Source organism: Bombus terrestris, chromosome 1, assembly GCF_910591885.1.
Source record: "Bombus terrestris chromosome 1, iyBomTerr1.2, whole genome shotgun sequence".
Lineage (NCBI taxonomy): Eukaryota > Metazoa > Arthropoda > Insecta > Hymenoptera > Apidae > Bombus > Bombus terrestris.
The window spans coordinates 5,191,031-5,215,194 of record NC_063269.1 but is presented as its reverse complement, the minus strand read 5'-3'; the positions used below and the strand labels follow the sequence as shown (position 1 = coordinate 5,215,194).

Below are 24,164 nucleotides of genomic sequence, written 5' to 3'. Positions count from 1 at the left end.
CAGGCTAATTAACGAAACAACCGTCGCGCGATATCGTTGCAAGTTTTTCGACGAATCGACGAGAGTCGATCGAAGATGGTAAAGCTAGTTAGTCGCGTGAATGCAACGAGATAGTGGCTCTGTCACTCGACACCAAATCAGACGGAATCTGTCAAAAAACTGTCACCCGACGACAATGGACCGACCTCTGGCTCGAAAATTTTACCTACGCGGTGAAATGAGACCGTAGAGAAAGAAGGACGGGACGCGACAGGAATGTAAGTAGGAGGGCCTTTGCCACCTATATTTGACACCTTTCAGTCCAATAAAATAAAATGGTTCGGTGGAATGTGGTCTCCCGTTCGAGACAGAAGTGGCGTTTCTACGTCAGCCGTATAACGTCCCTACCAGCCTTCTCTCCAACGATCTTCTCTGTCTACCGGCCGAGTTCTTCTGAAAGCCGAGGATAATATCTCGAATCCTTGATAAGGGTTACTTCCTTCGTCGACTTTCACCTCGGAATCTTAACGTTTTATTCCTTTTCGTCGGATCCACGTACGTAGTTTTCTAAAAATCGAGTTGTCACGAGAAAAGAATTTCATAAAAAGGCGACAAAGTGTGAAGCAACGTTGCGCCGTAATGAACGCGATCCGAATGCTTGTAAAAGGATTAAACACTAGAGAATAACGCGGTAGCTTAGAAAGCTGCGTTAGTTACACATCCAAGTTCGGTGAACCGTGACTGATAGCACTGCGGTCGAAGCATTATCGCGTATACGCGTCTTTTCTACGATTTTAATATATCTTCGCTATTGATTTTTCATAGAGACTGCAACAATGTCGTCTCTATTGTGAACGATAACAGTAAGCCACTGGACGATAAATCGTAGCGAATTTTTCAATCTGTGTCGCGAGTTGCCGTTTATGAAACGATAAAATATTTGCGATAAAACGTAACAACTTTATGCCGTATCGAACGGACCTCGAGTTCGATGAAAACATCGTATAAAATTAAATTACGGCCATTGAACGTAGCATTGTTTGATTCTTTTCGAATTGGCCGTATCTTGAAAATTTCATTGAACGAAAGAAGCACGGTCGTAGACACGTGCAACCATCATCGCGCATATTTTACGATCGATCTTTCGCGGATTTTCAAGATCAACTCGACGAATGACTGGACGAAAAACACCCTTCGCATTTCCATTCGTCCTAATCCGATAGGCATCGTTCCTCCAGATGTATAAACGAGTTGTTTGTATTGAGATGCGTGGGACAGATATATAATCTAGTCAATTTGACACCCTCCTCGAGGGTCTAATGGGTGCTTTCAACCCAGAACGAACCAGTTATGTAGAACTTTGTTATGCCAAATGGTCGAGCAGGACTGTGCTTCGATGCTTATCGCACGGCGATTCGTTTGTCTTCGAAGGTTCTTAATTTTATTAAAAACTTTCTTTCGCCGTAACGTGCAAATTAATAGTCGTTTAGTTGGACTTTATGTATTCTATGAACACAACGTCAGAGAGAAGGAATAAAAGCAGTTACGTCCGTTTTACAAATTCAGCTTTTCCATTTCTGCATTCTTCACCAGCGTGTTTGATATCGAATGCATCGGAACCTCGGTGTATTTTTTCGGTGGTAGAAATCTGAAACGACACGGCCATGCTCGTGAATAGTTTTGCCATTTTTCCTCGAAATTAAAACGAATATATTTCCATACCTCTGAACTATCGGTGGAAAATGATTTCTATCCACTTCGCTTAGATCGTTAACGCCGAACAGAAAACTGACTATCGTTCCGACCACCATCGATATCAGAAAACCGACCAAAGCGTAATACATGAACGATACGGTAAACAAAATAAACGGTTCGTCGTCCGCGCTCGATAGAATGTCACCCGTGTTCATCGTCGTTTGGTTCGACGCGATCTCCGCGTTTAAACAATCCTCGGTCGACGTAGGAAGAGGCGGATAAATTAATCGTTTTTGAATCATGTTCACTTGAGCCCCGACTATGATCCAAATCATGGACAACATGGAAAGTAATCCACCAGCGATAGCACCTTTCGACGTTGCCCATGGTACTAACATTCCCAGGGTGAATATACCTAACATCGCGCCACTCGTTACACCGTGAAGTGTCAAAGAAACTCGAAAAATATCGCCTAAACGATCTACGATGAAAACCAGCGACATACAAATTAATCCTATGACCACTACGATAGCCTGAAAATCATAATGTTGTTAGTTGTTACTTTTCCCCAAAAGGACGAGCAAAGATGACACTTTACGATGTACCTTCATAATTTTCGCTGCTCTCTTCTCTTTCTCGTTACTATCGGGTAAACAAGGATCGATGAAATCCTCGTAAATCGTACCAGCAACAGTGTTCAAATTAGCACTCATCGTCGACAGACCAGCGCTGACAAGACCGGCTAGAAAAAGGCCAGGTAGTCCTGGGATATCTGCAGCAACGTCCAGCACATAATATGGAAGTAATTGGTCGCTCCTGGATATTACCTGCGAACCAATTGAACCTTTACATTTTTTGTTTTTTGTTTTTTTTTCTTTTCTTTTTTTACGACAGAGGATGTAATTAATTTCTATTTACATAGAAACGAAAGGTACGTACGTGTGTGTTTATAGGATCACACTTATGGTATCTAGCGTACATTATAAGACCGGTAAAAACGGATATCCATTTTATAGCTACCATGCATAAACCCATAAAAGCTATTGCCCTAACGAAATAGAAACCTTGTTCGTTATAAATTTCTCTCACTTTCGAGAACCGTTATTGTAGTACTCACTTATGCGCTTCCTTCATATTCGGCACAGCTAGAAATCTTTGCATTGATACTTGACTGATACCGAGCGCCGATAACCACGTCATCGTCATACCAACTGACATGGCCCAAAAAGAATTTCGAACGAACGGACTTGGATCCATGCTGTGACGTGTGATAAATAGCAAATTAGGAGACGCTTCGATACGAGCTAATAATAATAATGATAATAATAATAAAAGTTCTATAGACGATCATACTTCCAAAACACTATTCTGCTACCCTCTTCCGATATTCTCCAAGTCTCGAATATACCGCCTACAGCCATAGTACCCAATATGAATACCGCGAATAAACTTCCCAACGTTACAGTCATTTGTACAGTGTCAGCCCATACGACGGCTTTCAATCCACCCTAAATATTTTTCAGGAAGATATTCATTATCGAAACGAACGTATTGTTAGCGTTATTGTTCAGGATGAGTGGCGGGACGAGCCGCTTTTTACGAAATATTCACGTAAACGTTTTAATTACTGGCCATATTTAGCGATAATATTGTAAGCTGTGTAAATATTTGCCAAAAATCGACGCGACGAGAAGACGGCCTGTATAATTCCACGTTTAATCGTAATTATATTATTATTCGTATCTCCCATATGATTTATCAACTACATAGTCCCTTATACGCGATAACGTTGGACATGTTTGTAAATATCGCGTATCGTCGTCTATCACTCCCATACGATTCGCGTAATTCCTAGCCGTTCATTCTTGCAACCGACGAAAACTGATTTTCTCGTGAGAACGTTTAAAGATCGTTCAACGGTCCAACCGATCGAGTCTATATGGTAACAGAGTTTCAATGTTATTTGGAATTTCGTTCTTTATAATCTTAAAGCAAAAACCGAGTACCTTTGAAATGATTTAGAACGATTATTTAAGCGTAACCTACAAGTAGGCCATTGAACTTTCCATACTAAACTCCGTCGACGCGAATAACTCGTAAGTCGAGAGTTAGTTAGACTAGAGTTCGATACGACGATTCTTAAAAGCTATTTAAAAGGAAAGTAGGAAGCGTAGATGAAGTAACTTACGATAGTCGTGTAGAATATGCACACTGTACAAATTATCGGGGTGATCAAGTGAAGATTGATGGACGTTGCCTGGGAAAATGCTAACGCTGGTACATATATGATCAGAGGGACGTAAATGATCAACGAAAGCGTGTAAAGAAACGAGGCGAATGTCCGAACAGGCCTCGTAAATCTCATCTCTAGGTATTCGAACGTGCTGGTCAGTTGTAATTGATAAAATACTGGCAAGTAGATAAGCGAAATAAGAGCACACGATATAATCGATGTAAAAATGCAGGCGGCATATTGTGTACCATACTGATATACTTCGACAGGTACAGCGAGCAAGGAAACTGCCGATATGTGACTGAAATAAATCAAAGAAAACAATTTCTAGTTTCAACATCGTGAAAGAATTATTTTTATCAACGCTTCGATAGATTCGCGTGCATTCGTTACAAAATATAATTTCCACAGCTTTTTACCTGGCAATTAAACTCATGCTAACTGGGAAACAAGACATTGTTTTACCTCCGAGCAAATACTCGGTAGTGTTATCCTGTTTCTTGCCAAAACAGCCGAAATAAATCCCTATGAGGACGCTGATCCCTAAGAGACCACTGAACAATGTGTAATCAGTCCATCCGAATGTAAGTTGTTTCAGTTCTTGTCCGAGCAGTGATCTTGTTTCGTTTTCTGTCATTCTAAAAACGATGAAGTTGAAATTGAGGATTAACTCACGATAGAGAACGTTCGTTCGCCACTTTCGTTCTCGTCGACTTAAACTAAACTCTGGTCAGCTATTGCAACTGACAAAACTATTTCACCTTTCTTTTTATTTACAGTACGATAATGGTCGATATAGTACGGTAAACGATTAATAGTAGTTCAATATTTGTCACACTCGTGTATTGATCTATTTCTGTTACTCGTTATCGAAGATCGAATTCATCGATACGTAAATCAAGAATCAAAATGTAGCGTGTTAATTCGGGAGATTTGCGGAGAACGTCGATTAATGATCAATCTATAAATATGAAATTCAGAAATATGAAATTCGTAAAAAGACGGAAAAGTACTCGATGCGAGCTACATTCTCACTAATAATGATAACGTTCAGCATAATGTTATATGTTTAACTGATTTTGCACGAACATCTGTCTAATTTATGACAGGTAGATAAAGTTCCGTCTTTCGCAATGTTATGCAAATAGTTGAGTATCCTTAAACCAGTCTCTGGGCTGAATCTTGAGTTCTTCCGCTACCGATATCATTCCCATCTTGTTTGCTAAAAATTTTCAAGAATCTTTTTCGGTCATATATCCTTCATTCTAAGACGGAAGTGACGACGAACGTTAGGTCAAACGACCGGGTCCTGTCAATACGCATAAAAACCGTACTCGCGAATGAAAATGATATGGAAATACGAGCAATAAATTCCTTGGACGTTGAACAAATATCGTTCCTATCTAGAGCGAAGTAGTTTGTAGAGAAAGAACAACAGGATTGCTTTATAAGAATCTGCATATATTCCTTATTTCTGTAAATTTTTATAATTTTATAATTTTTTTTTTTTTTTTTTTTTTTTTTTTTTTTTTTTTTTTTTTTTCTTATAATTTTACAGAATTAAATCTTAAGATATTCCATACAGTAACCATTCAGTTAACTCTTGTATTTTCTGTTGTTTCTCCATCTCGGTACAGTTTCCTAGGAGATCATCTAAAATTTTCTTTTCTTCGGAATCGAGTTCGTCCATGGGATTCAAAGGCTTAGTAACCATACTTGGAAGTGTAACATCGTAATAAAGAAATATCTGCAAACATTAATACTTATAATTTGTTTGATTTACAAACGAATAATAAACTTTACCTTATTATTGAAGCTGTTATATACGAGACAAGGTGTTGGAAAACCAGGAGTAACATTATAGTTACCAGTACAGAATGCTCTAACTGGTTCTTCAAATTGAAAACGTACGCTATTACGTTGTTGATCTAAAATGTAGGTTTGCCCGTCCCATGCACAAGCAACTATTTCATCAGAACCATCGCCGGTTACGTCTAATCGACATAGAGCGAATATTTGATGATCTACTTGCATCGACCTAAAAAACATTATGTAACCTGTATCGTTGCTAAATATTTGCAATTTTGAAATCTTACCATAGAATGATTTCGTCCTTAACTAACATTATTGTCCCATCTAAAGTAGCAAGAGCGTAAGGTTTTCCTTGTAATAAATTATTTTGTATATTCGCGTCAGTTTCGGTTTTACCTTTTCCTTTCGCATCTTCTATCTTATTGTTACTGCTATTATCTTGACACGAAAAATGCTTATATGTAGGTAACAAAGAATCCTTTTCCGACTTAATGTCGTAACCACCAAGAATTACGTTGCCTCCAAAAACATTACCATCAACCTGATCCCGACTAGAAGGATCAGTAGTTCCAAAAGCTTTATTCGTTTTAGAATTTTCGATCGTTGAATTTTTCCTACGTCCTTCCATGATACTAGGACTACTTTTCCTTATCTCTGATTGCGAATTATTTTTCTTAAATTCTAATGAGACAGATTTCAAGTTCTTACCACATTGCACTTCATTTAAAACACTCGATTTGAATAATAACTCTTTATATTCGTAATTCGACTTATTTTCTACTACACACTCTAGATCTCCGATAATTTCCGTTGAAATATTTTGATTGCGCATTCTTGATATTCCCAACGTTTGATAGTCCACGCAGCTCGCTGCTGTTTCGTTACTTTTCTGATTAATTTCATCTTCTAAATGACAATCTTCTGGATTACATTTAATTCGCATGAACGTTCCGCCAGGTTGAGCAACTAACAACGTTGGTGTTCCATCTGCCATATGCTAAATAAAAACATCAAAATTCGTTATTACCATAGATTAAAGAATTTACCTTTCTTTTATACAAATTTACTACACCTGTAATGTGACTGTTCCTATTTGATTGGCACATTCCCATTTATTCAATCCAACTAACTTTCCTCTACCTAATTCTAGATTACTTGACCATCTGTAAGATCTAACTACACGATCGGTCAAACCAAGTACCATTTCATTTGCACCATCTTTATCAACATCTGCTACTAAGACCATTTTTGTATTAGTTGGGATTCTTTGTACATGAACACACTCCATTTTACCAGATAATTCATTAATTTCATTATTGCCATCTATTTGATCTAAACTTGAAGAACTTGTCATGTTAACACCTGTTGCGATATCCGTACTTGGATGGCCTATGATTTTTATCCAATAATATACAAATTATAATTATTTTTAAACAGCAATACAAAACACAATAATATAATTTGCAATTCACCATGTTTTATGTTGTCTTGATCAATTGGTTCCTTGATTAATTGTTGAGTAGAAGTTACATTGCTCATACTAGGATTAACAGATCTTGGGCTGTAAAAGATATGTGCCCAGCCATCTCCACATATTACAACTAACGCATTTCGTCCATAATTAAAAATATCTCCTATCGCTACACTAGTTATAAGGCCTAGCCCAGGTATCTTTTGCCATAACTCTGAGCCCTGTAATATAATAATTTAGAATAAACAGCGTAACAATCCATGCCAATAAGTTATTAGCAAATTAGTAATATCAATTCACTTTAAAAATATAAAGTTCTCCCTCCGCTGTACCAATAACTAATTCATTGTCACCATCATTGTCAACATCTCCTATTGTTAAACCATGTCTACATACAGTGCCAGGTAAATCCCATTGGAGTCTTTTAACAAAACTAACAGCCCTCATTTTCTCTATAACAAATTCTATCTAGCGGGTACTTTTGGTGAATTTAGTGGAAAATTATGATTTGTCATAGAAGGATAAAGATATCGCCAACGGCTAGGTGGCCAAACTATGGAAGTAGCTTTAGCAGTTATCAATCCAAGAGAAATTGGTCCAAAAGTATTAGAGTCCATGGAACGTCCAATATGGTCACCTTCTACCCAACAATGACCTTCAGGTATCTAACAAATAGATATGAATTTTCTTATTATTCATAAAATTCTATAAGCAAAGATTTATCGAGTGAAAAATTCTCAAATACCTGTAGAATGTCTGCTTTATAGCCATGTGTGCGTACAATGTCTCCAGAAAGTCCTACAACTCGCTTAATCAAAATTTGTTCTGGAGTTTTTGGAGATTTTACAGTTACTATTTCGCCGCGTTGAATATTTTGTGTACGAACTGCTCGACGATTCAAAAAAACATAATCAGGATTTCTTTCATCAGGGTTTAAGGTTGGCTGCATAGAAACTCCTTCTACTTTGGCTATGTAACCAACTGTATCCAAAAAAGTGATCCCGATAGGGATGCCTATAAGGATACCCGCAAAGAAATGTCGTACTTTCATCTATCGCATTTATCAACTACAAATAATAAAAATATTTTGAATTAAACATCTATAAGTGTACACAAAATTACATTTATTAACTATAATTTTACAATAACAAATATGAAGTTATGCTTTAAAAAGAAAATCTGTATTACTTTTTCATTATTACAAAATTATCAACAAAATTTTAATATAGTTCTTTATTCATAAACTGAAATAATCTTTTATAGGTTAACGTATAAAGTTTAAGACAAAGAATTTATTTTAGTCTCAAATTGTTTATAGTGTCCGAGGATTTATATTAATAAAACTTTCATGATTTACAAGGTATTAAACGGATCTTATTCTTTGTTAAACTATGAGCTCGAAATAAGTAGAGGTTACAAAATAATTTTAATGTGATACATTTTGGTTAGGAAAACTAATCTTGCTACATACACATACATATTTTACATATACATAGATTGCAATATCCAATGCAATTATACATTGTTTTAAATTATAAACTAAAATAATTATTTAGTAATGATACTTGTTCTTTGTAGATTATACTTAGTTCCATCGTAAGTCTAAATTATTTATGCAAAATGGGTGATTATATCTTGTTACAAACTGATTAAGATCAATATTTTAGTTTTAGAATTCCAAAAACAAACATGAATTTTGATATAATAATATTATTTATTCCTTTAATAACAACGTTGAAGGTAATTGATATTACTAAACTGATAAAATGTACGAGCTTAAATAACCTATCATTTAATGGACCGGCGTTTTTATTAATGAACGAATTATCATTAAAAAATGCTCCTACTTCCATTAGAATTTAGCTATACATACATACATATATATCTTAAAGCAATTATTTAAAAAAAATTATTTAATTATTATTAAAGTCATTTATATCAAAATTGTTTGAAATGTTTTAAATGTTGCATGTGGGAACATTTTTAACACATTTTTACGATTGGGCGTAATTTTTAAACTATAACTGATAAACATTTACGAGGTCCGTGTTTTCTTAATAGTAATACATATTACAAAAAAATGCGCCAACTTTGTATTATTGACATAAAAATATTTTAAAATATATTTAATGATAGTTTACATTTAACATTATCTATTTATATAGACATCATATAACAGTACTAATAACTTCATCTCATAATAGCTATTAAAACATGATTTGAACATTAAAATACGTTATTAACATTATTATGGAAGATCATGCAATTAAACTGTTTAATTTTTATACAACACTGAATACGATTTCAACTTGTATTTTAATATCTTTCATTTTTACATAACGAACGTCAGGGAATTATACATAATATTATGAAGAGTATTTGCATTCAATATGGATCTGCATAATTAAACATAGGTATGAAAATGACAATGGCTATATATTAAATGGTTTTATAAACTACATTATTAAAAAATTCTCAGCTAAATGTAACTCAAATACTGCATACAGAATTCCATATAAAATTTAATGTGATAAATAAAAAATGAACAAGAAATTAATAAATTGTCAGCATAATACAAAATTCTAGGTAACATTAAACAATTGGTATGTGTACAAGCGTTATAGAGATCAGTGCTTGCCAATCACCGTACCTGATATAGGATTAATACCACAGTAATACATATTAATAATTATTTAGTGCCTATTGCCTGTGCTTGAATTCTGTGGTCATTATTGCACAATGACTTTATCAGATATGTGCACGATGCACTGCCTCTTACTTGGCCCCTCTGATTAGTAAATTTTTGATCCTATGAAATATAAATATAAGATACAATAGGCAAGAATGTAATCATATAATAAATTCGATTCTTATGAACATATTAGGTCTTTGGCAGTGCTTAACCAAGATCTATACCATTCATGATTATTTTGTTATTTCTTTCTTACTATAGTCTGCAAATTTTCAAGATTGGTAAACACTGATTCAATCAAACGTTAATTCGCCATTATAATTTTTCTTTTTATCCTGAATTGTCTTTTCATTATAATGTAACCCATTATTTTCATGTTTAATCTGTTCTATTTAATTTCCCTTACCAAATTTTTACAATTTCGTTGTTTTTACAACTGTCATTATCTTCTGATTTACCATATTTGTTTCTCTCACTGATATATTTAAAGTAAAATATATATTTTTTATATAGTTCTTCTATTATTCTGTCCTTTCTCATGTTTTTCTTCCATTTCCTATTTACTTCCCATCACTTCCTCTTTCTCCTCATCGTCATCCTCTTCTTCGTCATCCTCTTCTTCTTCCTCTCTCTCTTCCTCTTCATCCTCTTCCTCCCCCTGCTCTTCTTCCTCGCTCTCCTCCTCCTCCTCTTCGCTCTCCATCACCTTCTCCTCTTCGCTCTCCATCACCTCCTCCTCCTCCTCCTCCTCTTCCTCCTCCTCCTCCTCTTCCTCTTGCTCCTCCTCCTCCTCCTCCTCTTCCTCTTGCTCCTCCTCCTCCTCCTCCTCTTCCTCTTGCTCCTCCTCCTCCTCCTCCTCTTCCTCTTGCTCCTCCTCCTCCTCCTCCTCCTCCTCTTCCTCTTCCTCCTCCTCCTCTTCCTCCTCCTCCTCCTCCTCCTCCTCCTTCACTTCTACAGCTTTATCCATTTCTTCTTCTCCAGTCTGTTTTTCTTCTTCACTCTCCTCCTTATCAGTTAATTTTACTTTTCCCATATCTTCTTCACTTCCCTTTGTCTTTTCAATCTCTTCTGCTCCTTCAACTTCTTTTACCTCTGTTTTTCCACCTTTTTCTTCTATTTGTTCTTGTTGGTCATCACCTTTTAATTGCTGTTGTTTTTCTTTATAAATTTCTTTCATTTCATTAACTTGTAGTTCGGTATCTACTTCCCCTTTTCTATTGGTTGTTCTAATCTTTAGAGCTTTCTCTGTATCATCCATATTCAAAATTGTTGTATCTTCTGTATTTTGTATTTTCTGATCTTCTGTCTCAGATACCTAAAGTGATGGAACAATATTTAGTATCTTTATTTTTAGTATGACATTATAATGTCTGATTCAATCAAGTGTAATAATTATAAATTCGGAAAGGGATAACTAAACAGTGTAACTAACTGTAGAATGATTATGTGGATTTAAATAGTTCAGGCAAATAATGTTTGCTGTTGTTGTAACAAAGTTATATTTAAATATTCAGTTATTCATATGTTAGTTATGTAAATGTTAATATTTGTGATAGTGAAAAAGATATAATATAGTGTAATGTAGAGTAATATATATAGTGTCTGGATTCTAGTTCAAAACTAATACATTAGTAATCCATTTAGTAGGTAATACAAATTAAATATTAATGCTCCAAATAAATCACAGATTAATAATTACTGATGCGTAATAACACATTAATGTTCAATTTATGTTAGTAATTATTTGAAAAAAATTATTTTTACATCCTACATAGTTCCTGTGATCTGCCATTTTCATATTAACTAATCTGTACAGAAGCAAACAATTAAATAAATGAAAGAATCACCAAATAAAACAAGGCTCCGCAGATTCATTTGATTCTGTTGATAATTCTAATATTTTCTTACAGCTGCATTTTGGTCGAGACTGATGAGAGAGAGGGTCATTTTGCCCGAAAGTACAACAGGCGCCTCTACATCCTCTTCTGCTTTTTGAGCTTGTGTTTCTGAATCTGTTACAAGTAATTCGCATTGTGGAGGAAGTGCACCTTCTAAATATATCGGTTTTGGTGGTGTTTTTTCTCTCTCAATATGGCTGAAACAATTCCATTACAATTATTAAATATGCTATATTGTAACAAATATATCTTTTCAAAATGCTTTCATTACCTTTGTGAAATTGGAATTATAGGAGTAGTAGGTCTACTACCCTTACCCTCACAACTAGCTGTCGTTTCCATACCTATGACTTTAACAGTTGGCGAATGTTCTATGTTTTCTACTTCTTCATCTATCATACTATGTTCAGCCTGGACAATGGTATTGTTCTGTAAATTAAATAATGCAAATAAATGATCTTGTGTATTATACTGCCTTAAGGGAATAATATTTTACTTTACATTTTTTAATATAAGATATATATATATATATAATGTATATTATGAATACTGCATTATGATGGTTAATGCTTAATAAATAAATAAAGTTTTTAATCTCCTTCTTTTTACAAATACAATATAGCATTTGCTTAAAAATTCACACATTTTAAAACATTGTTTAAAAAATCATGCTGTTCTGTTAAAAAAACTTACAATATAGCAGTAACTAAATTAATGGAGCTATAAATAAGAATAGTTAATTTATAAACATGCATTTAAATTTATCAATTTAATGAAAGAGATTATATCTAAAAAATATACACTACCGATAATTTTTAATATGTTTTAACATGTTTTAATAAATCATAAATACTCTGAAACGTTGTTATTACAAGGTTGACTCCTTAATATTAGAATATAAAAATACCTAAATATAACAGGTTACCTTTAAATGACAAATATTTTTATTTCACTGAAAATATTATATGTTGTAATCATTAACAGTCACTTCGTTAACTAAGAATTTTTCGCCAAAGATGTGTACTTATTGATATATATTATTATTATTATTATATGTGTTATAGTCGACAATGCGTCTTTATCTACATACTCATTTCCGTGTATAAAAATAATAATAAGGCAAGAGATAAAAGTTATTATGACATATTTACGTTGTTACTTTATTAATCACCATAAGTTATATGCGTGAACAACTGAAATAATTGTTAATGATTTGTAGTGGAACATGAGTCAGAGGACAATTCAAATCATGTTGTTGTTTTTTCTCGGAGTATCAAGACCGTTAGATTACAAGTAATGTAAGATCAAATAAACTCCGGGCAAAACATTGTCGCCGCTACATGCAACCGTCGAATGAAGACGAATTTGAATTTTCCGACTCTCCCCCGACCAGTATAAATAAACGAAAATCCTCACGACCTACGTCCTCTTCACACAAACATCTACAGATTTAAAGGCAACCTGAGTATAACAAATTTATTATTTGTGGAAAAATATAAATGTAGTGCAAACAATTTATCACAAACTTTGGTTACTCTTGTTAGGTAATCTTTGAGGCAAAGAATATACCTTAGATGAGCGATCAACCCCTGCCAGGCCTTTGGACTTTGGAGGCCCATCTACTATTTAAATGTAAAAATAAGAACTATAAATTCTATCATTTATAATATATTTGATAATTTAAATGCTTTTAACGAGTACTTCACTCAGCTAAAATATGAGTATGCACATTTTTATATGAAGATGAATATATAAAAAATGATCAATAATTTAAATATAGTTATACAGAAGCATTGGAGAATAAGAAAAAGCGAAATGTCGAAGATCTCATAATGTCGAAGATCTCGTAATGAATATGTATATAATGTATAACAGGAAAGGTAAAACTTGAAACGCAATCAGAACACAACAACGTGCACATTTCTAAAGACTAAAAAACTGAAAATGTAAATTGTTTCATAATTAGTCTAGTAAACCTTGAGTTCTTGTTGTGGGCTTGGACTATGCATAACTGAACGTGATATGTTGCCCATCTGAACAACAATTCTTTCCATGGCTGCTTCCGTCTCGACCAAACGTCGTCTCAGTTGATCTATCTCTATGTCTCCTGCCGCTTCTTGTGTTCCAGCATGTATAACATTACCAAACGTGTTCAGAGAATATACACGAATACTTACAATATTTTTAATTTTAGTCTAACAGTTTTTTGTTAAATTTATGATATAAATACGTGTGTGTTCTAATTGTGCAAACCTTGCATCATGCAACACCATTTAAAAATCTGATTAGATACTCAAAAAAACATGTACCTTATTTTTCAGTATTTCTTTAAAGGAACTAGCTTTCAAGGAAAACACTGCATTAATGATAATGTAAATCAAGTGTTGTCAATATCTCTCAAACATTTAAAGAACTTACGGTCCTTTAATTCCTCTATGGTAGGTGGCCTTTGTGGTGATGGGGACCTCTCCTTTTGATAATGCATTGTACCACCAGTCATTGCAGTAGCAAAAGCTTCAGGACTAAATACCATTTTCCGAAATTCTTTCTCCGCTGCAACTCCTGGATATTCTGAAATGATTTCATTATCCGAATTTTTTCTCAGCACCTAATAAAATAAATTACAATAAGATTTCATAAAATTTAAATAAAGTTACCTAAATATCCAAATTTTATAGAATATTTTACCTTTACAATTGTATATAGGAAAAATAGTACAATGCCCGAAGTATATAATGGCATAATAATTCCCATAGTACCATTTCCTTTTGGTGCAGGAACAACATGTCCTGCACCTCCTAAAGGTGGTCTCATCTTTGGCACAACATGATCAGGTCTATCTGCTACCTTTGGTACAATATGAGAGGAAGGAATAGTTCTACCACGTTCTCTTAATGCAGGATGTAAACCACCTGCATGTGGAGGTGTACCTCGTTCTTGTTTTATGGTATCTAAAAATACAAATATTATTTCTTTAAATATTACTTGAAAAAAAACAGTGTAAAACAAACAGAACTTAAAATTCCTTGTAATAATTCCTTTATAATTATTTCAGGTTTTATAGAAATGTTAGTATATTATCATTTTAGTTTATTACACACATTTAAAGCTATAACTATAGGCCAAACTTATTCCCATCTACTCATCTCTAGTTATACATACTTGTTCTTTTGGCAACCTGCCAAATAGGAGAGATAACTTGAATCTCCTTTCCATGTATAATTGGTTAATTTAATAATACCAAACTGATACTCTTTATTAGAAGTCATTACTAATGCAGTGATTCAATTCAAATGATATAATTATGTTAATAATAAAAGAAAGTTATTCACGCTTGTTAATAGTTAATGTCAAAAGTTTTAAATAAGACTTATTATAATTCTTACTGTGCGGCATTAAAATATGATATCTGATTAGATGTGGAGTTCCTAGTTGAGAAAGAGCTATACCAAAATGTATTTTAAGACAGAGGGAACTATTAAATGATCTGATTTCTTCTAAAACTTGTTTATAAGATTTTCCCAGGCTTTCTCTTTCAGCAAGAAATGTAGATAAATCTATACCACATCTAGCTAAAATTTCTTCTCTACACAAACTTGCACCTTGTGGTGTTAATTTTACAGTTTTCAAAACATCTCTTACTCTTGGATCAATTTGATGATGTTTCAGTATATTCTGACATATTTCATACATAATATCAGCAGCAGTGACATCACTTTCAAAGATTACATCGCAGCATGCTAATAAACATTTGAAAATTTAATTCATTGACAAGAAAAAAATATAATTTTCACTTTTAAATAATTAATTAAAAGGAAAAAAATTGAAGGCTACAAAAAAATATATGTGATTGTAATTAAGTAGCTAGTTTTTAAAAATTCAATATAAATAAAATTTCTTCGTAATATAATGTACTCTCTTTTATCTTCAATGAATTAGATATTTCGATAAAATCTTACCCGAATTGTCCGACGTATAATGTGGACTGACAGATGCTGTGAACATAGGATAGAAAATTTTCGGCCACAATACTGCAAAACACCCGATTACAATTGCTAGGACAAAAATCGCCTTTCTTGGACCGAAATTCGTTATTTCAGCCATATTCGTAAATTTGTCGTTCGTATCGTTCTCGCAACTTCGATAAATGGTAAAACAACTGTAGATCTTCCACTGGCACGTCCAGGGATCGCGAAAGTGGATGGAAGATACAGCGCACTGTCGTCTGCTATTTCTGTCATGGGACAGGGCTGTGTCTACCAGCTTTTACTCCCAAAACGTTTTTCTTTAATTTATTCTTAACAGAATTCGCAAATACATTTATAGAATCAAATGGCAAAGAACATATTTAAAAAGTGTAAGTCTTTCCAATTTGTTATACCTAACGCAATAAATATATTAAAAAGATTAACATAAAAGGAACTATGTTAAAAAGTTTGGAACATCCTTATATTTAGAAGCTGACTAATTTTTAATGATAATGATAGTGTAACAATACACAAACATTATACAGGAATAACGTAATTTTACTCAACTTTTTTTTTGTCTAGGATCAAAACACTCTATCTGTTACAAGAATAAGCCAAAAAGTAAGCCAGAAATAGCAGGTTCTGGCAATGTCACATAGGCAAAGAAAGACCTTGTCTGATAGATGGATGATAAAAATATATACAATTTATAGGTTATTGTTTTGCTGGCATTTATTTACAGAATTGTTTATACAGAAAAAGTGTAATAATACCCTAAAGTTGATAATGTTCTATATATTGAGTACAGAGTTGATAATTCCTTAAGGAATTTATTCTGGACCACCTCTCTGTAACAAAAAAGAATTAATTTAATAAAAATTTGTTCCTTTTCCATTGCATATGGATTTCAGAAAGTATTACATGAATATAAAGATCATAAATATCATAAATTCATCTAAATTCTAATAATTTATGTTCTATATGAATGGCAAGTTTGATTACATAAAGCACTGATAAAATAACAGAATACTTACATTAATATATGCAATTTCCTTTTCATCAATGGGTCGTCTTTGATAGCGTGGAGGAAGATAAATATCTTCTATTGTTGGTAAAACCACTACATCAGGTCCTGTTGCACCAATACTTTTTTGTGACATAGTCGGCCCTGCATGCACAGATGGTGTGGTTGTACCTGGATTAATTAACCAATAACAAGGATTTCAGTCGGCTTTTTCAACTGAAACATTCAAATGTCAACAGTAACTCTTGCTTGATATTATTACCTCTGCCACTTCCACCTTTACGAAATTTAATCAAAGGCACATGTGGTTTTACTACCTATTAAAATTTAAATCTTGTAAACTGAGTGATTTTATTATAGTCATATATTAACATACGGTATACTTTTTTTACAATTATACCGATGCACTGACCTTCCAACCTTTGCTTGCCATCATAATTGTTCTTTAATATCTTTCTGCTGTGTCTTATTCGAAGGCCAAGTTTTACTTGCAGCAGAAGCTTCTTTCGATCACTTTAAAACTTTAAGTAGATGGCGTGTCTTGACATACTTTAACGAACACAAAATAATCGTCAAATACCTGTGTGAAACCATTAATTTCGCGAAGCTAACATCATATGATATCACCAGAAATTAATAAGCAACTTTTCTACTTAACTTCGCTTAAGTACATCTAATTCAATTCAAACATAAATAGGCAAGAGGAATATGTAATGCAATGTATTGAATTTAAAAATTTGCCAAATTTAATTATCAATTTAGGTTACTTCATCTAATATATGACATTACGAAATAAGTGTGTCTATTATCTAATATTTTATCTCTAGAAATTTTCGTAACTACAACGGTTATTCATTTTTTTTTAAATTATTTTTTGCTATGTGTAGTAATATATTATGTAGTATTTAATATGGTAGGTGTAGATAATAAAAATACATATATTTATTTATATATATATAATATATATATATTGTAATAAATTTTATTGTAAATTTTACTTAATTCCAAAGTATTTGGTATCAGACAATTTCGTTTATAATACCACATAAAACGTGGCTATTTCAGCAGTCTTTCAATGACTACAATGACGTTAAGCATTGATATCATATTCAGATCTTAAACTTAGTCTACTTCTTCCATTCGTGAAGCATCTTCTTCTCCTTCCAAAGGAGGAACAACTTCTTCTGTTGTTTGCTCTTCTGGTATAGATTCTTCTTCATCGATACCAAGTCCCAACTTGATCATTCTATAAATTCTTGCAGCATGAACTTGTGGTTCATCCAATGTAAAACCTGAGGAAAGAAGTGCTGTTTCAAACAACAAAATTACTAAGTCTTTTACTGCTTTATCACTTTTATCAGCCTCTGCTTTTTGATGAAGGGTTTCGATAATAGCATGATCCGGATTTATCTCAAGGTGTTTCTTTGCTGCCATGTATCCCATAGTAGAAGTGTCTCTAAGAGCTTGAGCTTTCATGATCCTTTCCATATTGGCAGTCCAGCCATATTGTGAAGTGACTATACAGCAAGGTGAATTAACCAATCGGTTTGATACTACAACTTTTTCTACTTTGTTATCAAGAATATTTTTCATTACTTTACATAAATTTTCATATTTAGCTTTGTCTTCTTCTCTTTTCTTTTTCTCTTCTTCGTCCTCAGGAAGTTCTAATCCTTCTTTGGTTACAGATACCAATTGCTTACCATCAAATTCTTTCATTTGTTGCACTACGTATTCGTCGATAGGTTCTGTCATATAAACTACTTCAAAGCCACGTTTTTTAACACGTTCAACAAATGAACTGTTTGCAACTTGTTCTTTATTCTCCCCAGTAATAAAGTAAATGTGCTTTTGATTCTCTTTCATTCTGCCTACATAGTCCTTAAGAGAGCATACTTCATCTCCAGAAGCTGAGGTATGATACCTCAAAAGATCTGACAATTTATTACGATTAGAACTATCTTCGTGAATACCTAATTTAATGTTTTTGCTAAATTGTTCATAGAATTTCTTATAGTTATCCTTGTCCTCTGTGAGTTCTTCGAACAATTCTATGCATTTTTTAACTAAGTTTTTGCGAATAACCTTTAAGATTTTATTTTGTTGCAGCATTTCGCGAGAGATATTTAGTGGAAGATCTTCACTATCGACTACTCCCTTCATGAAATTTAAGTATTCTGGAATTAACTGTTCACAATTGTCCATAATGAACACTCTCCTTACATACAGTTTAATATTATTTTTCCTCTTCTTATTTTCAAATAAATCAAATGGCATACGCCTTGGTACAAAAAGTAAAGCTCTGAACTCCAACTGACCTTCTACAGAGAAATGTTTAACAGCCAAATGATCTTCCCAATCATTTGTCAATGATTTGTAGAATTCACCATATTCTTCTTGCGTTATGTCATCAGGATTCCTAGTCCAGATGGGTTTTGTTTTGTTCAATTCTTCATCTTCGGTATACTTTTCTTTAATAGTCTTTTTCTTCTTTTTCTTTCCTTCACCCTCTGCTGTTTCTTCTTCCTCTACATCCTCAACCTCTGGTTTTCCATCACCCTCTTTTTTCTTTTCTTCTTCTTCTTCTTCAGCCTCATCTTCACTCAGCTCCTTTTCACGTTCCTTTTGTACTACTAATTTAATTGGATAACCAATGAATTGAGAATGCTTTTTTACAATTTCTTTGATTTTACTCTCTTCTAAGTATTCAGTTTGGTCTTCCTTTACATGTAGAACAATTTTTGTCCCTCGTCCTAATGGTTCTCCAGTATCATGTCTAACAGTAAACGATCCGCCAGCACTAGATTCCCATAGATACTGTTCGTCGTCATTGTGTCTGGAAACAACAGTCACCTTATCTGCTACTAAATAGGCAGAGTAAAAACCTACACCAAATTGTCCGATCATGGATATGTCTGCACCAGCTTGAAGCGCTTCCATAAAAGCTTTAGTACCAGACTTGGCAATTGTACCAAGATTATTTACCAGGTCAGCTTTGGTCATACCAATACCAGTATCAATGATGGTCAAAGTGCCATCATTTTTATTTGGAATAATTTTAATAAATAATTCTTTACCACTGTCAAGCTTAGAAGGATCTGTTAAAGACTCATAGCGTATTTTATCAAGAGCATCGCTAGAGTTTGAAATCAGTTCTCTCAGGAAAATTTCCTTGTTAGAATAAAAGGTATTGATAATCAATGACATAAGTTGAGCAATTTCTGCTTGAAAGGCAAAAGTTTCCACATCTTCAGCTTTTGTCTCCATCTCTGTTGACATCTGTAATATAAAAAAAAAAAAAATTAAACTTATATCAATTCTTTTTAATCTTTATATAAAAAAATCTCGTGTACTTCTTTTATTTTTTCTAATATGTAATAATTACATCCATGTCATAAACATGTGCTATGTACCACATGTGTATATATACATATAGATGCAACAAAGCTTACTTTGCCAGTTTCATTACGAATTTAATCTAGGTGTGGTAAGATTTTTGGAAAGACAAAAACACATTCGCGTGAATAAAATACACGCGAATTAATAATTTGAATTGAACAAAAAGGATCAGTAATGAAAATGTTAATATAGTTTAGCATAATCATAAAACTACAGAAGTTTATCAATTAAAAGATTTATTAAATATGTGAATTTGATATAAACTTACCATATATTCCTTATCAATCAATTTAAAGCAATTATGCTTTAATGTCCAGTTAAATTGATATATCTAAGAAATGATACACTTAACGAATGACACAGTACCACGTACCGGCAGTTTATAAAATGGAGTCGCGCTATGACTAGGATTCTCTTTATATACTTACCAAAATTCTAGAATGTTCTAGAATGTTCTAGAACTTTTGTACCCTTTTGAACACTCCATATCCGGTGGAATTTAAATCTATTTCAATGATCTTTAATCAATGAATCGCTTTTGTCTCTGCTATTGGTATCGTTCGCCTGTCAAGAAATAAAAACACATAATTTTCCTTCAATCGAACAAAAATACGTGCTGTTCAAACGATAAAAATGACAATGATTCTTTTTCTCCCTAGCGCGGTATTTCCGGAATTTGTTATGAATTGATGTATCCAACATTATCAGACATGTGTACAATTAGAAAAATGGACAAACCATTTTTATACTAGCACTTTTGTTAATTACGATTAAGCTATTTTATTAGCATCATTAACGAGCATGCAAAATCTAAAAATTTCATTTATGGTTACTTTAAATAAAAAGTTATCGACAAATATATCAAATTGAGTTATTAACAATCGTATTAAATTTTATGATTTGATTGTTTTAAATAAGTATTTTCCCAGTAAAACTTTTCCAGTTAGTTTTCTCCGAATAATTTTGTCTTTAACATATTTAAGGAAAATCTTATCATTTTAAAAGATTCATAGCGTAATTATCTGTGTGGGTGAGATCCTAGAAATAATTCGTTCTTTGTCATTGTAATTTACCTATTATTCCGGTAGAATGTTTTAAGAAAAATATTCATCTCATGAGTCATAGCACATTACGCATATTTGTTGCGACCTTAAGAGAATACTAAGAAGTAGATTACTAATAATTGATAAATTAAATCATCAAAAAATTGTATAAGTATGAACGCATACGAGTTCCCTTTTACGTATGTTATTTTAAGAATTTCATTGTTGAATGTTTCAAAGAACCAAAGAATGATATATATGTGGATCAACAGTGGCGTACGAAGAAACGTTTATAAAAAATTACGAAAATCCAGTCGGTATCGGAACGTACTTCTCCATGTATTGGAACGTGGCGCCCCCTAAGTTTGTTGTAAATACATAAGCCAATTTTTTATCTAGTCTTTGTTCAGGAATTAGTGGAATTTATATTTTATTAAATAATTATAGCCCTATAGTTTAACTCGTTTCTCTTAGGCAAGTGTATATCGGTTTACGATTCTTTTTGCTTCTTTCTTTATTTCCGACGCAATATAAAAATGAACCTATCAGAAGATATGCCTTTTAATTTGAGAACTTCTGTATAAAAAGAGCATAACTGCCTTTTTTTATTCGCCCGTGTCCGAATTTATTTTTAAGACGTGCCGATCGATAAGACAATGCCGAAGTTTGATTTCTTGGTACACGAAATATGACTACGCAAGAAAACGAAATATCGATGCTTGTAAGTTCTGAAATGTCCTTAATAGGTAATCGAGTCACGTGGCAATGACACTACTAGTATAATTACAAATGCCTAACCCGTAGATTTTCATGCTGAAGGAATACAGAAATGTTCGAAGCATGTAAGGCGCGATCTTTTTCTATTCATCGTGTTTCCACGTTGTTTATTCTACAAGACATCTTTCTCTCATCGATATGGTCAGTAAGTATTTATCGGGATTTCTGGCGTTTTAGAAAATATTTTTATTCTTTCTTTCTGAAAATTTATATTTATTTACAATATATGTGTATATATATATATATATATATATATATATATATATATATGGTTTTTTTTAATACTTATAGTTACATATATTTAATGATTTCATTAATTTTTACATCCATCGGTTTACGGTTACTTGAGTAGCAAATCGAAACGGGGAAGAAGAATCCGTGGAGTTGATATGGCGAGGAGCTTAACTCCGGTAACCTAGCTTTATGATGTCGAATAATACTCATACAGCTAGATAACCAAAGAAAATGTCCGCGCCAAGATCTTCTTGTCGCTTCGAGTGTCGAAATACTTGCAAATTTAGTCGTGCCAGCCAATCAAACCGTCGAGAATCGAAAACCTTCTTTGCTGCCGGCCTATTCATCCGACAATGTCGGGCCTTCTATTCTCGAGATCGTAAAAATCGGTAAACATACGGATCGATCGTTAACGGCTGTTTATACGAGCGAGCGTCTCCCTCTCGATCGAAAATCCACTATTTCCCGGTGCAGATAATGGCATGCACGTGTCGATGGTGTCCCCACTCTGTAACAGAAAGAACGGAGAAATCGGAAACCGCTTTACAACAATCGTCCCTTTGTCGCGTAACCACGAATTGATTGATATGCGCACGGGTTTGAAAAGTGAAACACAACCGTTGACATTTCGGAGTGAAAGTTAGTCGGTAAGACGGGCCTTCGGGTAGAGGATAGCCAGAGGCTACGAGCGTATATCTGGAAATTTTTCCACCGTTACCAGGCCAAAGTCATTCTCTTCCTAAAAGCATGATAATGGAAAGCACCGAATGCAGAGAAAGCGGCGGGCATACGGTCACACGGTGTAACGTTTTCGATTTGTGTTGCTCGCTCCAGGTCGTTTAAGTGAAACGTAAATGGTCGAAGAAACGAGGCGATACGGTTTTGCTGAATCGTAGAACGCGCAACACGTTATATCGTTGCGTCATAATTACATTGGCTCCGTGCATCTTGCGGTATCATCGAGTTTCCTGGTTGCCATTTCTGACTGACTGATTCACAACTTTAACAAAAGTTATATCTGTAGAACACGAATATATCCAGATACAGAGATAAACTTCGAATTCCGAGAAATATCACGTGTAAATCATAAGGCGCGCGTTAAGTGTGGCGAATGTTAACCGAAGTAGTCTACTCGAGTCGGACGATATTCGTTAGAAAGAAAAGGAGATTCGTACGTTCAATCGTTGGTTTTACCGTCGATTATTACTCGGAACGTAATCTATATTTCGTGGTCGTAGCAACGATTTTGATAGCCAATGCTGTGCTTTTCATTCGGTCAGTCCACCAGTAGACCAGTACAATGTTTCGTAAGAACTACCATTTGGAGAAAGTTATGATCTCACGCTGCAGTACACGCGTGGCTGACTTCTATTTTATCATCAAGCTGTTCGGTGCTTCCCGCGCTTCTCCTCGCCTCTTTATCTGTACAACTTCTCAATCTCGATATGAAATACGGGCATGGACGTGAGTAGAAAAATAACATGAACTTTTCGGAATACCACCGCCTTGCACAATGAGGATCTGACACATTTGCCAATAATTTTATATTTAAATAACACGCTTATCGAATCTGATAGGCGGGGAAATACGCCAGTATTAGCCGCCTTATCGAATTTCGCAACAGATAATTTAAAAAATTGCGACACGATCTTTGCTCTTTTTACTTATTCGTTGATCCGTAATTTTTGAGAATGTAAAAATACGTTTGCGACGAATATCGACGGTGAAATATTTGTCGGAAATGAAATCGATGGCGGTAGATGGTTCGATAGAAACGATGCCGCGAGCGAATATCGTACTTACATCTCCGTGCACGCGTTTTATCACGAGAGTGAAAGTGCAAAAGATCCCATTAAGAAAAGACTAAAAGATAGAAAAATAAAGAAAGAAGAACCGTGGTATACTCACCTGAAAAACTGCCGGTTTATTTCTCGTTCGC

The 24,164-nt window shown here is 33.8% G+C and overlaps 6 protein-coding genes and 1 long non-coding RNA gene across 14 annotated transcripts; 1 reads left to right on the top strand and 6 right to left on the bottom strand.

The window, feature by feature from the left end:
* Nucleotides 1-1,397: 1,397 nt before the first annotated feature.
* Nucleotides 1,398-5,031, bottom strand: LOC100646167 (sodium-coupled monocarboxylate transporter 2). Its single transcript, XM_012309188.3, has 9 exons — nucleotides 4,669-5,031; nucleotides 4,327-4,545; nucleotides 3,863-4,208; nucleotides 3,028-3,182; nucleotides 2,792-2,932; nucleotides 2,614-2,722; nucleotides 2,280-2,501; nucleotides 1,702-2,207; nucleotides 1,398-1,627 (listed from the first exon to the last, which is right to left on the bottom strand). Exons 2-9 carry the CDS (start codon nucleotides 4,542-4,544, stop codon nucleotides 1,534-1,536), a joined length of 1,791 nt encoding a protein of 596 aa, XP_012164578.1. The 5' UTR covers nucleotide 4,545; nucleotides 4,669-5,031; the 3' UTR covers nucleotides 1,398-1,533.
* A 316-nt stretch (nucleotides 5,032-5,347) lies between these two features.
* LOC100646051 (KICSTOR complex protein ITFG2) lies at nucleotides 5,348-7,637 on the bottom strand. The gene is made up of 6 exons (XM_012309150.3): nucleotides 7,491-7,637; nucleotides 7,192-7,411; nucleotides 6,792-7,108; nucleotides 6,004-6,716; nucleotides 5,711-5,945; nucleotides 5,348-5,654 (listed from the first exon to the last, which is right to left on the bottom strand). Exons 1-6 carry the CDS (start codon nucleotides 7,635-7,637, stop codon nucleotides 5,475-5,477), a joined length of 1,812 nt encoding a protein of 603 aa, XP_012164540.1. The 3' UTR covers nucleotides 5,348-5,474.
* Nucleotides 7,638-7,654: 17 nt separating this feature from the next.
* On the bottom strand, nucleotides 7,655-9,337 carry LOC125384680 (mitochondrial inner membrane protease subunit 2). Of its 4 annotated transcripts, none has more exons than XM_048404111.1 (3): nucleotides 8,379-9,337; nucleotides 7,936-8,257; nucleotides 7,655-7,855 (listed from the first exon to the last, which is right to left on the bottom strand). In XM_048404111.1, exons 2-3 carry the CDS (start codon nucleotides 8,239-8,241, stop codon nucleotides 7,655-7,657), a joined length of 507 nt encoding a protein of 168 aa, XP_048260068.1. In that variant the 5' UTR covers nucleotides 8,242-8,257; nucleotides 8,379-9,337. The 4 variants fall into 4 exon arrangements, with proteins under 4 accessions (XP_048260068.1, XP_048260071.1, XP_048260075.1 ...); XM_048404114.1 differs by having other exon boundaries at nucleotides 8,548-9,337; XM_048404118.1 differs by having other exon boundaries at nucleotides 8,629-9,337.
* Nucleotides 9,338-9,487: 150 nt separating this feature from the next.
* LOC100650066 (ABC transporter F family member 4) lies at nucleotides 9,488-16,016 on the bottom strand. Of its 5 annotated transcripts, none has more exons than XM_048404073.1 (8): nucleotides 15,740-16,016; nucleotides 15,167-15,520; nucleotides 14,469-14,731; nucleotides 14,199-14,388; nucleotides 14,090-14,121; nucleotides 12,052-12,209; nucleotides 11,791-11,977; nucleotides 9,488-11,197 (listed from the first exon to the last, which is right to left on the bottom strand). In XM_048404073.1, exons 1-8 carry the CDS (start codon nucleotides 15,882-15,884, stop codon nucleotides 10,439-10,441), a joined length of 2,088 nt encoding a protein of 695 aa, XP_048260030.1. In that variant the 5' UTR covers nucleotides 15,885-16,016; the 3' UTR covers nucleotides 9,488-10,438. The 5 variants fall into 5 exon arrangements, with proteins under 5 accessions (XP_048260030.1, XP_048260016.1, XP_048260019.1 ...); XM_048404059.1 differs by lacking the exon at nucleotides 14,090-14,121 and adding an exon at nucleotides 13,757-13,896; XM_048404062.1 differs by lacking the exon at nucleotides 14,090-14,121 and adding an exon at nucleotides 13,350-13,402.
* Nucleotides 12,849-14,281, top strand: LOC125384681. Its single transcript, XR_007223346.1, has 2 exons — nucleotides 12,849-13,245; nucleotides 13,325-14,281. It is a non-coding gene; the product is annotated as an uncharacterized LOC125384681 (long non-coding RNA).
* A 446-nt stretch (nucleotides 16,017-16,462) lies between the features above and the next one.
* On the bottom strand, nucleotides 16,463-17,448 carry LOC100645934 (alpha-ketoglutarate dehydrogenase component 4). Its single transcript, XM_003393082.4, has 4 exons — nucleotides 17,185-17,448; nucleotides 17,035-17,089; nucleotides 16,783-16,943; nucleotides 16,463-16,596 (listed from the first exon to the last, which is right to left on the bottom strand). The coding sequence occupies exons 1-4, from the start codon at nucleotides 17,206-17,208 to the stop codon at nucleotides 16,579-16,581; spliced, it is 258 nt and encodes an 85-aa protein (XP_003393130.2). The 5' UTR covers nucleotides 17,209-17,448; the 3' UTR covers nucleotides 16,463-16,578.
* Nucleotides 17,449-17,713: 265 nt separating this feature from the next.
* Nucleotides 17,714-20,599, bottom strand: LOC100645819 (heat shock protein 83). The gene is made up of 2 exons (XM_003393081.4): nucleotides 20,440-20,599; nucleotides 17,714-20,051 (listed from the first exon to the last, which is right to left on the bottom strand). The coding sequence occupies exons 1-2, from the start codon at nucleotides 20,440-20,442 to the stop codon at nucleotides 17,895-17,897; spliced, it is 2,160 nt and encodes a 719-aa protein (XP_003393129.3). The 5' UTR covers nucleotides 20,443-20,599; the 3' UTR covers nucleotides 17,714-17,894.
* Between the last annotated feature and the right edge of the window lie 3,565 nt (nucleotides 20,600-24,164).